The sequence below is a fragment of the Cucumis melo genome, chromosome 3 (genome assembly GCF_025177605.1).
Source record: "Cucumis melo cultivar AY chromosome 3, USDA_Cmelo_AY_1.0, whole genome shotgun sequence".
Taxonomy (NCBI): domain Eukaryota; kingdom Viridiplantae; phylum Streptophyta; class Magnoliopsida; order Cucurbitales; family Cucurbitaceae; genus Cucumis; species Cucumis melo.
Genome location: NC_066859.1, coordinates 29,059,851 through 29,074,615, shown reverse-complemented (window position 1 = coordinate 29,074,615; position 14,765 = coordinate 29,059,851). Strand labels below are relative to the sequence as shown.

At 27.0% G+C, this 14,765-nt stretch overlaps 1 protein-coding gene across 1 annotated transcript; it reads right to left on the bottom strand.

Annotated features, from left to right (window-relative positions):
* Positions 1 to 3,006: 3,006 nt before the first annotated feature.
* LOC103487993 (alcohol acyltransferase 9) lies at positions 3,007 to 6,388 on the bottom strand. Its single transcript, XM_008446524.3, has 2 exons — positions 5,796 to 6,388; positions 3,007 to 4,073 (listed from the first exon to the last, which is right to left on the bottom strand). Exons 1-2 carry the CDS (start codon positions 6,243 to 6,245, stop codon positions 3,078 to 3,080), a joined length of 1,446 nt encoding a protein of 481 aa, XP_008444746.2. The 5' UTR covers positions 6,246 to 6,388; the 3' UTR covers positions 3,007 to 3,077.
* Between the last annotated feature and the right edge of the window lie 8,377 nt (positions 6,389 to 14,765).

The window sequence follows — 14,765 nt, the reverse complement described above, 5'->3', positions numbered from 1 at the left end:
GGGATTTTAGATGAAATTAGTGATTGGATGAGTAAAATTTATATTAAAGGATTTTCTCTCCCTCCTTGTAATTGCAATGGTGTTACCATTGATCTTTAGTAAGATGGTTAGTGACAAATGTTGATGGGTTCGTTAAACTTTCATTACTGTTGATTTGGATGCTTCTGTTTGTATCGAATTAATGAAGTTTCATCCCAATTAAAGTATACGCGTAAAAATTTACTTAAATAATTTATAAGTCTTATTATAATCGTTATTTAGATTATTAATCAACACAATAGTTTAAGTAGATGTTAGTAATTTAACTATATCAATAATATAAACAAGGTAAGCACGACCCAACTAGAATATTTTATATTTTAAACAAAACCATACTTCATATCTCATCATTGATGAGCATCAAACTAATGTTGAAAGTAATAATAAATGAAATGAAATAGGAAGAGGTGTGTGTGAAGAGAGGAAACTTAAATGATGATATATCAAGTGGACACCTTAGAACAATCCATTAAAACCAAAGTTAGTGGGATGAGAGTGTGCACTTCTTTTTTGTTCTTTGTTTTTTTTTTTTTTTTAATTTGGTACTCTTTAAGATTATTATAAAAACAAAAAACTCACATTATTATTAGATAACCATTTTGTTTTTGAAAAATAAATATATAAATAAGTTTTTTTTTTCTTTCTTCAATTTGATTGTGAATGCAATTTTTTCTATACTTATCATTGATATAAACCACGATAAAAAATGAAAGAAATTTGTTATAATCGTGAAAGAAAAGAAATACCGACCTATAGCTAATGGAACATTTTGATATTAGTTACGAGCTCTGCCACATGCCTACACTCCCAACTAAAAGATTCAAGAAAGGTTGTGTCCAAATTGAAGACTCTTCTGGATATGTCTACTCCAATTTGAAATAACCCATCTTGTGTTTTTTTCTTTCTTTTCCTTTTCAATCATTTTTGGCTCTTCTACCTTTCAAGGGACACAAAAATAGTCGAAATTGTGTTATCCAAAACACGAAAAAGCATGTTTGAATTAGTAATTTTACCACGTAGTTAAAATTTCTTTTGATATATTTAAAACTACTTCCAAAATTAATATTTAAAACGTATCACGATGATACAAAAATTCAAAATAAATTAGAATATGTAAAATAAAATATTAAATTATCAAAAGATAGATAAGAGTGGAAGAAGCAGTAGTGAAAGAGATTAAATGTTATAATTATGGAATAATCATTTGATCCATCATTAATAAACAGTAAAGAGAATAATTGTGGTAGGTACTTTAACATTGTTAATGTTAGAATATTATTATGTTTGCAATAGTTTTTTAGATTTCGTTCTAAAATTATATTGGCATTATGTATTTTATTGCATGAAAATTGTTACTCTATTTAAGTTTTACTAAAATTACAAATTTTGAAAAAGTAAAATGATCAAAATAATATTATATATTCTATAACTTTTAAAAACATATATATATATATATATATATATATATATATATATATATACACGCATGACCTTATATTAATATTAGTTTTGAATAATTGCCAACAAGTTTTGGGTGTTATATTAATCGTTAAAAAAAATTAAAAAGTGATAAATGAAATTTAGATGAAGATATTATTTATATATGTAAAAGAAAAACAAATATAATATTAATTTAGTTCATTTTTATTATTTGAAGTGATAGAAGTTTCTTAGCTTTGAGGTTTGAAAATGTTATTAGAATATATGGATTAAAAATGGGTAGGGATCACTTTTTTGGGGAATAATATTATAAAATGAACTACAAATCAAAGTGGAGGAATGCCACGCCACAAAAGCCAAAAATAAAATAAAACCTTCCTTTGTACCAAAATGCATTATTCTACCCTCCAAATATATGTTTCCTTCAACATCAATTTTAAAAGATAAAGACCAAAATACATACTTATATATATATATATATATATATATATATATATATATATATATATATATATATATATATATATATATATAGAGAGAGAGAGAGAGAGAGAGAGAGAGAGAGAGAGAGTACTTATGGATTTTAATCCCAATATATAAACTAACAATTTTAGATATGTATTGGATAATTTTTAATTTAAAGTTTTAATTGATATGAATTATAAAGTTAGTTATAGTAGATGATCTAATGATATTCTAATGTTACCATATATATTAAATTATGAAAAAGTGAGTATATCGTGCCTAATAATATAATATCATTTTATTGGCCAAACCCAATAAAATGTGGCCAAACTCTTATTTTCCTATCTCTATCTTTCTTTATTCTCTATAAGCTAAGGTTGGGATACTATAACATAACATAGAGAATCTTGATGTTATGAGCTTTATTATTAATTTTTCTTTTCTTTCTTTTTTCTCTTTTGAGATTTGTCAATTAAAAATATTTTTAGAATATTGAAGACAAACAATTACCAAAATTTGATTACCTTGATTGACAAAGTGTCCAAACATATACTAAAATTACACTTCAATATATAAAATAATATATATGAGTGGAATGACATAGCCTTATAAGTTATAATGGTTAGATAGATTACATAAGAATGTAATAATATGTTTAAAAAATGACACTTTTAAACTATTTTTAAAATAACACCGGTATATATATTTCATTTGAGTTCAAATTTGTCATATGGTTATATTTATGCTCTTGAATTTTGATAATTGGATTTCTTAATTTTAAAATAATCGTAATTAAATTATTTTCACTACATTTCCATCGTCATTACTAAAATTAATTAAAAATATATCTTACATCAAATTTAAATTGATTAACTTTAAATTAATGCGTGCTAATTAAATTAATTGTGAATACTCTAGTGAGTGAAAATAATATAAAATATAGAAACTCAAGCAAATTAATTAAAAGAAACTCAAACTCAAAATTAATTAAAATTGTAATATTTATAAATTAGGTCTCAATTTGATATTTTTTACTCTAATTAGTTTTAGTATAATACTTAATTTTGCACAATGTTAAAAAGAGAGTGAATAGTAGATTGAGAAATAATTATGATATATACATCTTTTTTTTTTCAGATGAAACAATTTTTTTGTTCATTATTACTATTGTTATTATTTTTAATTGTATCTTCATCTTCATTGTCACTGTAACAGCAATTCTTCATAATAAATTCAAACTTCTGAGCCACACATTCCGGCACCGAAACCAAAACTCTAACGGCGGAGAGATCACCACAAACCGGCAAAAACAGGCAATAAATATCACTGGCAAGAGGCCCCATATGGACCGGTTTCCCCTCTCCGAAATCCAAATCTTCAAGCCCAAGTTTAGACCATTGCGAAATCACCAACGTAGACGACATGTCTGTTCTCACACTTCTGTCGTCTAACATGTCGACCACCGACCGCACATATTCCTCCGTCACGGCCGCCTTCGCTTGTTGGACGAGTGTCACGCCGTGGTAGATGTTGCCAATGGCAGCATTGGCGGTAAGGTCCTTCACGGTGGATTGGGCGCATGCTAGGACGAAGGCGTTACCGTAGAATCCCGCGGGTGGTTCGGGGTGGAGCATGCGACGACGGACGTTGACAGAGAAGAGGAGGTTGACGGGGAGTGAAGGAGGAAGAGGGGAAACAATGAGGGTCGTCGTCGTCGTGGTGGCAGCAACAAGAGAGTGGACCCAGGATTGCCAGGTGTGAGCTGCGACGGCTTCGAAGGAAGTGCATTTAAGGGAAGGGGTGCAACGGCGCTTGAGGCGGAGAATGTCGGTGGCGGAGAAGACGACCGAAACGGGGCGGAGAGGGAGGGAGCGGAGGAGGTCGAGGAGGAAGTTGGCGTTGTTGGAAGGGGTAGTTTTGGAATATTGAGGGTGGGGGAAGGTGACGTGGAGAGGGTTGCGAGGTTTGAAGACGTGGCGGAAATGGAATGGTTGGATTGGAAGAGGGAGATTGGGTTTGGTGGTGAGGTGGGCCCAAGCATGCAAGAACTGTGAAGTCCCAACACCGTCCGATAAGCAATGGTTTATTCCGGTACATACAATCATCCCTCCACAACGTAAATTTGTAACCTGTCCAAAATACCCCTCCTCAATAAACCACATTCCAACCCTTAAAAACAAAAAACTCCTCAAATTTTAAATTTTAATTAATTACATTTATTAAAAATAATAATTTCTCTCTTCTTTAAAAAAAATATTCTTAAAATATAGACATTCAAGTAAAAATTTCCTAAACTTTTCCAGTAATTGATTTTTTAAAAGAAAAAAGTGAAAACAAAAGAATCTAATGCTTATCAATTAACTAGACACCGTAAAAAATTCTTGAAACAAAATAATTTTAATGGATTAAAAACATTTTCCATCCTTTCGAAAGTCATTTCAAACTCTACATCTTTTATATATTTATTAGATTATCGGTGTTAGAGTTTTTTTTAATTGGATTTAAATAAACAGTTTAATAATGCGACTTAAATGTATACTACTATAAAAAAAAATGATTTATCTCACTTAAGTATACCATTTTGATATGTATATTAGTTTCCCTACTTTTTCAAGTTGAGATATATTCATACTTATTCTTGAATATGTATTTTGGTCATCGTTAATTATAAAGAAAAAACGAAAAAGGATTTGGGAGTAGGTTTAACTTAATAGTGTGTATGTATATATATATATATATGTAAAGTTTTTTGGAATATATTATTTTAATGTATTAGATGAAAAAGGTGGTAGCCACATAATAGTAGCATATTGAATGTGATATTTCATGTGTTTGAAGATGGTGAAAGGACATTGGACTAATGGATGGAAAAGAAACTTTGATATGTGTGGGGAGACATAATTTGGGAGGGACCATCCACCATCTAACTATTTGAAATATATAGAGTTTAAAATATCATTTTAGTCGTTATAATTTGATTTTTTTTTCAATTTTTTTAGCATATGAATTTTTAAAATTCTTAAATTTAATCTCCCACTGTTAGTTATGTATGATTGATGGAATATATTCAAATTTAGTTTTTTTTTTCTTTTTCTTTTTTTTCTTTCTTTCTTTATAAATAAAAAAGAAAAAAGGAGAAAAGAAAAGAAAAGGTATGGAAAGGGATGGAAAAAGAGAAAGGGAGAGATAAAGCAAAGGCGGAGAAAAGCCATTCTCTGAGTCCTCTCTACCACCCAAAAGCTGAGACCGACCATATAAGAAAGAAAATAAAATAAAAACACCAAATATATATTTATATATAACCCATACTAATATTTCTAAAGTGTGTTCTTTAAATAACTATAAACTTCTCTCTTTTCTTTTTCCTATAAAAAGAAAAAAAAAATCTCTTTCTCTTGAGATTTTTTTTCTTTATAATAGTACTAAAAACATTCCCCATTTGATTTAACGGCAGCATTTTGTATACTTAAAGTTGGGAATATAATCACTAACACTTTTCATTTGTATAGTCTCGAAGAAAAATATTTTGTTTAATACAGTAATTATGGAGGCGAATATTTAATTTTTGAAAGAAAAAGTTATGTTAATTATAGTAAAACAAAATACACTGGAATAATATAATACTTTCTATTTTCCATTATTCAAACTAGAAACTATAGTCTTTTTTTTTTTTCAGAAAAAAAGTTATAACTTACCACACTAAAGTCTAATATTCGATTGGGATAATAAAAGAGTACTCTATCTAAATCGAACATAACTGAACCGAAAAATCAATATATTACTAACGATGACAAAGTTTGTAATTCGAATTGAGGGATGGAAAATTAATGAATGAAATTAACAGAAATTACCTGAATAACGAGAGGAGGAATATCCAAGAAACCAAGATTTTCAAAGCGATACAGAAGCTTTCTCCAAGACCGATTAGGTGTATCCGCCATTTGAAGAAACTCCTCCGCCGTCAAATCCATAAACCCCTCGGCAAAAACCGCTCCTTCCCCATTACAATCCACCTCAAGTTTCCGATCAAACTCTAACGAAGACGACCCTCCGCCACCGGACACCCTCAGACGTCCGGCAAATGGGTAGTAATGTTCGAGAACAATGGCCAGAGAGCGCTTGAGATTGCATAAGCTCACGCCCTTCTCGAATAAGAAGACGTATTTAATGGCGAATCTTAGAAAGCTCTGATCGTCCAAATTGGAAAGGTATAAAGAGTGTTTTGGGGTTGGATTCGCCGGCCGGATTACCACTGGCGGGCTTAGGTACCGGCAGTCCGGGAGCTCCGGCGATTTTACCATCGTGTTGTGTGTGTCTTGTAATTGTTATTGATGTGATGAGAGATTTAAGGGAGAGGGTGGAGGAAAGAGAGGTAATTTGTAGAGGGGAGAAAAGGAAGCGAGAGAAAGAGGAGAGAGAGAATTAGAATTAAAGTTTTTTTTTTTTTTTTCTATTTAGTACACATTTTAATTAAGATTTGAATCTGAAATATTTTATACGGTGCATATAGAGAGAAAAGAAATGGACATTTGTAGATATGTAAACCATTATTCAATAAATTTAGAAGTATATTAACATTTTGTACGTTGGTAGATTCTCAAACTTTAACCTCTATCAAGTGTTTATATATGAATTCGAGAAAAGTCGAAACTGCAAATTAAATTTGTTATATTCATATTTAATAACAATTTTTTTTCGTCAGTTTGATAATCACAATGTTTTAGTATGATTTTTTTTTTTGAAGAAATATGTTAAATTTGGAAAAAAAAAAAAGGAAAATTTTTGGAGAAAGAAAAGTAATTTTAAAAATTTAGCTAAAGAATTAAATGTCTTTTTTTTTTTTTGGGTACGATTATTAATGGGGTCTATATGGTTTTCATTAATTGTATTTTAGATGGTAGTTTGATTTTTGAAAGAAGTAATATCAACATTGATTTTTCTTTTTCCCTTTAATTTAATATAGGTGGTTGGAAAATTAAATTGTTGAAATTTGTTGGCATTGTTTGGAAGAGTCCCCTCAACATACTACGCTTCTTTTAATGCTCAAATTTCTCTCCATTTATTTTGGTTACGGGGCGGAAAGTACATTTTTTCTATAGAAGTATTCATAATTTTTTTTAAAAAAATAACAATACTTTTAAAATTTTAAAATTCTCTCACACTTAGTAATCCAATTCTTACACCAATTTTTTTTCACAAGAGTAAGAGTAGTTTGTATACTCGAGACCATAAAAATTAGAAAAATTATAAAAAATGATGAACTTGACAAAATATTTATAAATATAGTAAAATTTCAGATTTTTATTAATCATAGACACTGATATACTCATATTAGTTATATTGATAGACAATAATATAAGTCTATCAATATATCATTGATATAATTCAAAAAATTTATATATATCGTAAATATTTTAATTTATTTTACTATATTTAAAAATGTCTCTAAAAATTATGTGGAATAATGGGATGTGAGACACAAATTATAATAAAAAAAAACAATTACTTAATTTTTGACCTTTTTTTTTAAATAAACGTTGAAATCATAGTCGATTTTTATTTTTAAAAAAGAAAAGAAAGAAAAAAGACTTTTGAGAAAGTTGAATTAACTCGTACAAAATGGGTATAGATATTGATTCATAAGTGAACACAACAAAATAAGAAACCAATGGTTAGATTTACAATTCCAAAATTAAAATTATTTGCAAATTGTAAAGAAGGTATATTAACATTTTGTACATCGGTAGATTCTCAAACTTTAACATGTCTAAAAAAGAACATTTCCCTCCTTGTCAATAGACAATAGCAGGAATCTTCGTACTAACTACCACTAAAATTTTTTGTATATATAATTTTTGCATAAAGCAAAACATATTTTCCTTTCTTCTTTCTTTCTTTTTTTTTTTTTTTTTTATTCTCACCTTTTGCATTATTTATATTTAAGGCTAAGTAAGAGATTCATGTTTGATCATTCAATTGGTAATGTTTGATAGACCTTTAAGCTTCTAATTTTTCTTTTGAGTTAGACTTTAGACTATTAATCAAAATTTAACATGTGTTTAATATAATATATCTCATGAGTTTTTAATTATAAAAATAGAAAGTAATTTAATGATCGATAAAAATGTTTTCTTAGTTTAAAAATTTATTAGACTAAACTTTGTAACATTTTTATCTTTTCAACTATGTATTATAATTACTCCAAAAAAAAAAATGGGAGAGATTAAACTTCCGTTATTTTTAAATATAGTAAATAAAAAAATACGTATAAAATATAATAAAATATCAAAAATCTATATCACACTGAACTGCAATAAGCAAAAAATAAACTACTGTTTGCGTTTGGTCTGTCATGATCTAGATAGATTGTGATATTTTACTACATTTGTCAAGTTTTTATATATATTTTTTATCTTGTGTCAAGTAATTTATCGTTGGATGTTGATAACTATAATATTATATTATATTATATCAATGTTAAGGATATTTTCAAATCTATCATAAATTTTTATAATTATTTTAAGTCGTCTTCTATTGCAGTAACTTTACTCGATATTATTATTATTATTATTATTATTATTATTATAAACAATATAACAAAAGACTTAAAGAAATTGGGGAAAGGGCAGACAGAAAAGCCTCTCTTTTATCCTTCTTTCAAAATGAAAATAGTAAATAAAGATAAAAAAGAGATGTGGGTTTGGCCTTTGAGAAAATGTTTGCTTGAAGAATAATTTACTTTAACTATAAATTATTTGAATATTTTTTTAGACAATTAATGTAATTAGGGTATGACCAAAAAGTGGGTGTGGTGGATTTTGATTTGTGAATTAATTTTGCATAGAACAACAAGTTATCAATTATATGGAAAGGTGAACAAATGAATGATGTGAGAAAAGACTTGAATGATCTCATTTTCTTATCTCAAGGGTATACCACCAAAATTCTATATTTATTGGAATCCAAAATTCAATTGATGCAGAAAATAAAACGATTTATAACCTAAGAAGAAATATATAGCATTTGCTACATGGACTACATGCAAAAAGAAGGTATCTTTCTAGTTGACAATGTTGAAAAAAATCTAATTGTTTCAAATTTGAATTTTCGTTCAAGGTAAAGAACTTACTATTTAATCATGTTCAACGAACCAAGTTAAGATTCTATCATCGGATATGGACAAAGTTCACCGAACAAAATATATTTTTATTGAATATGGTATATCTTTTAAATTAAGTATCGTTAGGTAAAGTTTCAAAATTAAATTTGTACAGAACGAATTCTTTTAAATGAAAACGTTTTTGTTTTAAATAAAGTCATTTTTATATATTTTTAATAGGTAATTTTCAACAAGATTTTCGAATAATAAGAGGGGATTTTAACTATTAAAGATATAATTCAAATTTAAGTTTATAACTTCACCAATGACCTAGGACTAATTTTTTTCCAAAAGACTTTGTAATTTAAGCAAAGAAGCTTTATTATTTTTGGGAATAAATATATGAAGCAAAAATAATGAACTTGAAGTATTAATATTACTATATGGAAAAATTTCTTAGATACGAATCATCCCTTATATATATTAAAAAAAAAGTTACTAATTATGTTCATTTACTAAGTTCTTTTTATGAAAGATTCGACGTTGGTTTGGACCCTTTTTTCCCAATTTTTTTTTAATAACACTTTTTAGAGTAATTATTCAAAACATCCTATTTTGGTAATTATCATTCTTACTTTTTTTAAAAAACTTTTTCATAATGTTTAAAAAGGATGACAACTTTCAATTATTTATTTTTACATAGAGATTCAAAAAGTTATATTTATATAACAATTACTCTAAAAATAAGTAAGAATGGTGTCCACACCTTCTTCAAAATAATTACTCTAGTATTTGATTCAAGTCTTGCTATGGAAGTAATTTTGTAATCATAATTATAATTATAATTTGGAACTAAAAAAACAAAAAACCGGAGAATACTTTATTTAGAAAAATTATTTTTAATAACAATAATTTTTTTGAAAATATTTGCAAATTAATATAGAAAATATCATAATTCATATTTGATAGATTATTGTCTATCTAAATGTAATAATAGTCTATCATAGCTACGGTAAATAAATATATTATTTTCTGATTTTTTTGGCAAATAGTATTTCCACTAACCTAATCTTACCAAAGTTATCATGTCTCTTATCTGTCTCCTCCAATTTCCTCCCCTAACTTTGGGTAATCTCCAAAAGAATTTAAAAGAAATCTTCCCATCAAAAGAAGAGTTCTTAGGGTTTTCTTCCCTGTTATATGTCAATAACTCTATTTTTTTCCCCATGTTCTTGAAAGACTCCTTCTATTTTTATTTACTTCAAATAAAACAATACATACAAGTTATGTTCACGTCGATTTATAAAACACTAATAAAAAGTAAAGATATTTTCGGAATTTAAAGAATAAAAGATTGAAAAAAAGTCACAATGTAAAATAGGAAGAAGAAGAAGGAAGTTTGATGGAAATCAAGTTAGCATACAAAAAAGAAAAAAAGAGTGTGGAAGGTCTTACATGATAGGGATATAAATCTAAACCTAAATATGTAAATTAAAATTTTTACCATATAGTGTGAAGGCATGAATGATTAAGGGGGAGAGAATAGCACTAATTAATATATCTAAAACATTGCATTTTGATTTGGGAGTGTATGTGTGCTTGGAGGTTGGGAGACTGCATCATCAGCACATTGCCCCTTCCCCAGTCTTCCAATATAAATAATTCATATATTTCTTTTTTATTATTACTGTTGTAGCATGCCGTAAATAATTATTAATGACCACAAATGATTAATTTTATGTTCATGGTTTTGAGAAAAACACACTTAATTTTATAAAATTATTACAAAGTTTATCCATCATGAAAAGATATGATATGATATAATGATAAGTAATCTATAAAATAAGACAAAAACGATATCATTCCAATTAAAGATCATTCTAGGTTAATTAGGACACACAACAATGACGACGTTGTTTTGATTGTAGTCCAATAACGCAAGTGAATAGAAAGGTATAAAAACGATGTCATTTCACAAACCGATCATTTTAACTATATTCTCCTAAACTACATTACTCATTAAAAGAAAAAGAAAAAATTATATCGCATGTGATCGATTAGACACCTTGCACAAATAAATTTCATTTAATTAAAAATCTTGTTCCGAATAATTAGATAAGGACCTTCTTGAGATACTTAACTTTGTTATATTCGTCTTGCGATATACATAAACAGAGGAGAAAAAAAACAAATCAGTTTTTCCATATGGGATATTGTCAAAGTGAGGTTTTTTTTGGAGGAGGCAGAAGCACATGAGAATTTGTAATATCAAACAAATTAAATGTAAAAAACTCAATAACCACACAATATATAGATATGGGAAAGATTTAATATTGAGTTACAAAAAAATATAGGCCGCAAGCTTTTCCACAACCCTAAATAATATTTAGTTATGAGATTATCAAAAAGACTTTTTAAGTGATTGAAATGATGGATTAGACTTGATTCTTATTGTCCAAACAAAAGCATATCTTCTCAAATTACAATCCTTTCTCGAATATTTTTCTTTAGATTTTTCGCATCTCATTAATAAAAATCCCTATATATTTATTATATTTCCACCATGTACATTTTCCTAATTTCATATGCATGGTTTTCTTTTTCTTTTTGCATGAAATTGAATCTAGTTCCTAAAATCTATTGAAAATATTCTTGTTTGTTAGTTAATTCAATTGAGTTAGAGTTAAAAAGAAACAACGGTATTATGAGATGAGGATTGAAACTCCTACTCCGAGATTGATAATACCAAATTCATACTAAATTGAATTACATTCATATTGCTATTGTAAAAAGTTAATAAATTATGAAGTTGATATTTTTTAGTCGTGGGATCTACGATACTAATTTGAGTCAAACAATATGATTAATTCAATTCATCCATAACGATATTTGTTATTGTTGTTTTTTTTTTTTTTTGATAGTGTAAGAACATTTCTAGAATCAAATACTAGGACTTGTGTTTAAAAAATGAAGTATAGTGTATGAAACAAATATACAAATATGAATACGATCGAATACGATCATTTGTTGAATTTCTAAAAAAATTAAGATACAAATGTATATATATCTATATACATTTAATTTGGAAATAATAATAATAAAATTTAGTTTTGATATAATATTTGACTATCGGGGATGTTGGCAATAAAGTTGTTTCAATTCAAAATTGAAATGGAATAATTATAATGAGAGCACAGGAGGAGGATTAAATTCTTCACAAAGTTGGGGACAAATAAGACATATCCCAATGTGGCCAACCACTACTCATTCCAATATTATATACTTATACTATGGTACACATTTACTATACACAAATATGCCTTCTTCATATCTACATTCACACATTAACCTCTCCAACAAAATTCTATTTCCTTTATTCTCAATATATCCAAACATATCCCTCAACATATATTACATTAGTTCTTAGGGTACGTTTGGGAGAGAGAAAGAGTTATGGAGGAAAAGGATTATAACAATCATAGGATTATGTTGGTTTATTGTATTATATTATATCGTCAATTTGAGTCGATTAAATTGGTTTAAGACATAATAATTTCGATTTTGATACTTAAGCGATTCAATTTTCTTCGTCATATGTTGTTGTTATATTCGATAATTTTTTAAATCGTTACTTATTATTCTAGCAATGACTTCCCGTATATTGTAATTGTTTATTGTGTTTTTAAAAAAGTTATGTAAATTGATTTTAATCTCTTGCAAATTTTGTGTTGACTTGTGGTTTTTATATATACTATCTATATATATATACAAAAGTTAAAAAGTAAGAAAAAGATATAAATGAATGGGGGAATCTTAATCTACAATAGTTAGATCTTAGGAGGAAAAAGAAAATAACTTTTCTGTATGGGAAAAAAGTTATTATCATGACCAATTTAAATTACACTTTCTCAATCAGCTTTAGAATAAATTCACACACACACATATAAAAAGTAATTTTGATAACTTTTTGTGATTTGGCTTTTAATTTCTTTTAAAGTTAGTTTCCAAAATTAAGTTATTAACATCTTAATTATCACATCCATTAATAAATAATTCTTGGGATATTGATTATTATTATTACAATTAATTAGCTGTTTAATTTCCATTTAAAAAAGTTTACATTAGTGGCGTCTTAAACTAAAACCAAATAATTAGATAGAAGATTTCAAATCTAAACCATCACTCATGTTATTACAGTGTCTTAGTTCAACCATGTTTGGGCTTGGGCTTTGGGCTTTGGGCTTTGGCCTTATTTATTATTATTATTATTATTATTTTACAATTTTCAATTTTTTTTTTGGAAAAATTAAGTTTTAGTTTAGGAATTTTAACTCAAAACATTAAAAGAAAAAAGAGTTACGTTTTCCCCTAAACTTTTAATTTTTTAAAATTAATTCTACGCAATTTTGTACTCTTAACGGTGTTTAAGAACCTAATAATTAAAATCATTTCTCATTAGTGATTTTTTTTAAAAAAAATATATTAATTTTTTTAGTTGAACTTCAAGAACATGGCATGACTAAATAGAGAATTTATTTATTTTTCTTTTAATTCCTCTTAAAGATATATGAATAGTGAAAACAGAAATTAATTTCAATATTATTATTTGATGCATTTATTGATAAAATGATTGGGTAGTTATTGAGTATTATGATGATAATTATTATTTTCCAGTTGATAACTTGATATTAAGTTTGGATTTTTATAAGAAGCAAAAAGGTTTTGAATTTAGTTTTAATTAAATTTATCTGAATAATTATATATTTAGTCCCTGTAATATTACTATGTCAAATTTGTACTTCAAAAAAGAAGCTATGTTCAATTCCTCCATTTATCTCTTAATCATTTTTAATCTTTTACGCATTCGAAAAACTATCGATTCTATTTTCAAAATAATAATAATAAAAACAATTCTTTATTTTCTTACTTAATGTTTAAATTGATATTAAACTTACCGAGTTAGATTGTTTTGTTTGACGTTTTTTTTTTTGTTTTTAGCTCAAGGGTTCATGTTGACTCATATTTTCGAGACATGTTTTCATAAGTTGTATGAGTTTTTATTATTTTTCTTTAAATAATGTAGCGGTCGTTTTCCTTTCGATCGTGTCTTTGACTTTAGGTTGTTAGGGTACTTCTTTTTAGCCTAATTTATTACTTTTCTAAAAAGAAAAGAAAAAACCAAATTAACAAAAACATGTCAAACATAACGGTAAGCATTAGATTAACTATACTTGATCAAAATATTAAAGATGAGAATCTCTATAAACTTCACATGTTAAGTGGAATAAAACAAAGAAAAGAAAAGACCAACAAACATAGGAAAAATTTGAAGCTTTGTTTTTTTTATAAGACAATTTTGAAGGACTTAAAACAATAAAAGTATAAAGGATTAGAAAGGGGAGAAACATCAACTTAGCTAAATGTCACTCTTTCAATCTTAAAGAAAGTGTATCTGTCACCTCTCTATGCTATTACATGTCAAATTTTCATTCAACATTATAAATAACTTATATTCAAAATGGATTTATAATGTTTATTAAATATCAAAATAACTTTGCAACTTAAAAAAAAAAAAAGAAAAGTAAAATTCATTATATTTAATAATTTAGGGGAAAAAAAAGGAAAAGAGGATAAAAAGGAAAAAAGCTTATTCCCAAAAAAGGTAAACACCAAAAAGAAAAAAGGTTATTAAAATGGAATTGAGAAGGTAAAAATGGGAACT

Coding starts and splice junctions, on each gene's coding strand:
- LOC103487993 (XM_008446524.3), bottom strand. CDS start 6,245: ATGGTAAAATCGCCGGAGCTCCCGGACTGCCGGTACCTAAGCCCGCCA. Junction 4,074..5,795: donor TTCCTCCTCTCGTTATTCAG/GTAATTTCTGTT, acceptor TATTTTGGACAG/GTTACAAATTTACGTTGTGG.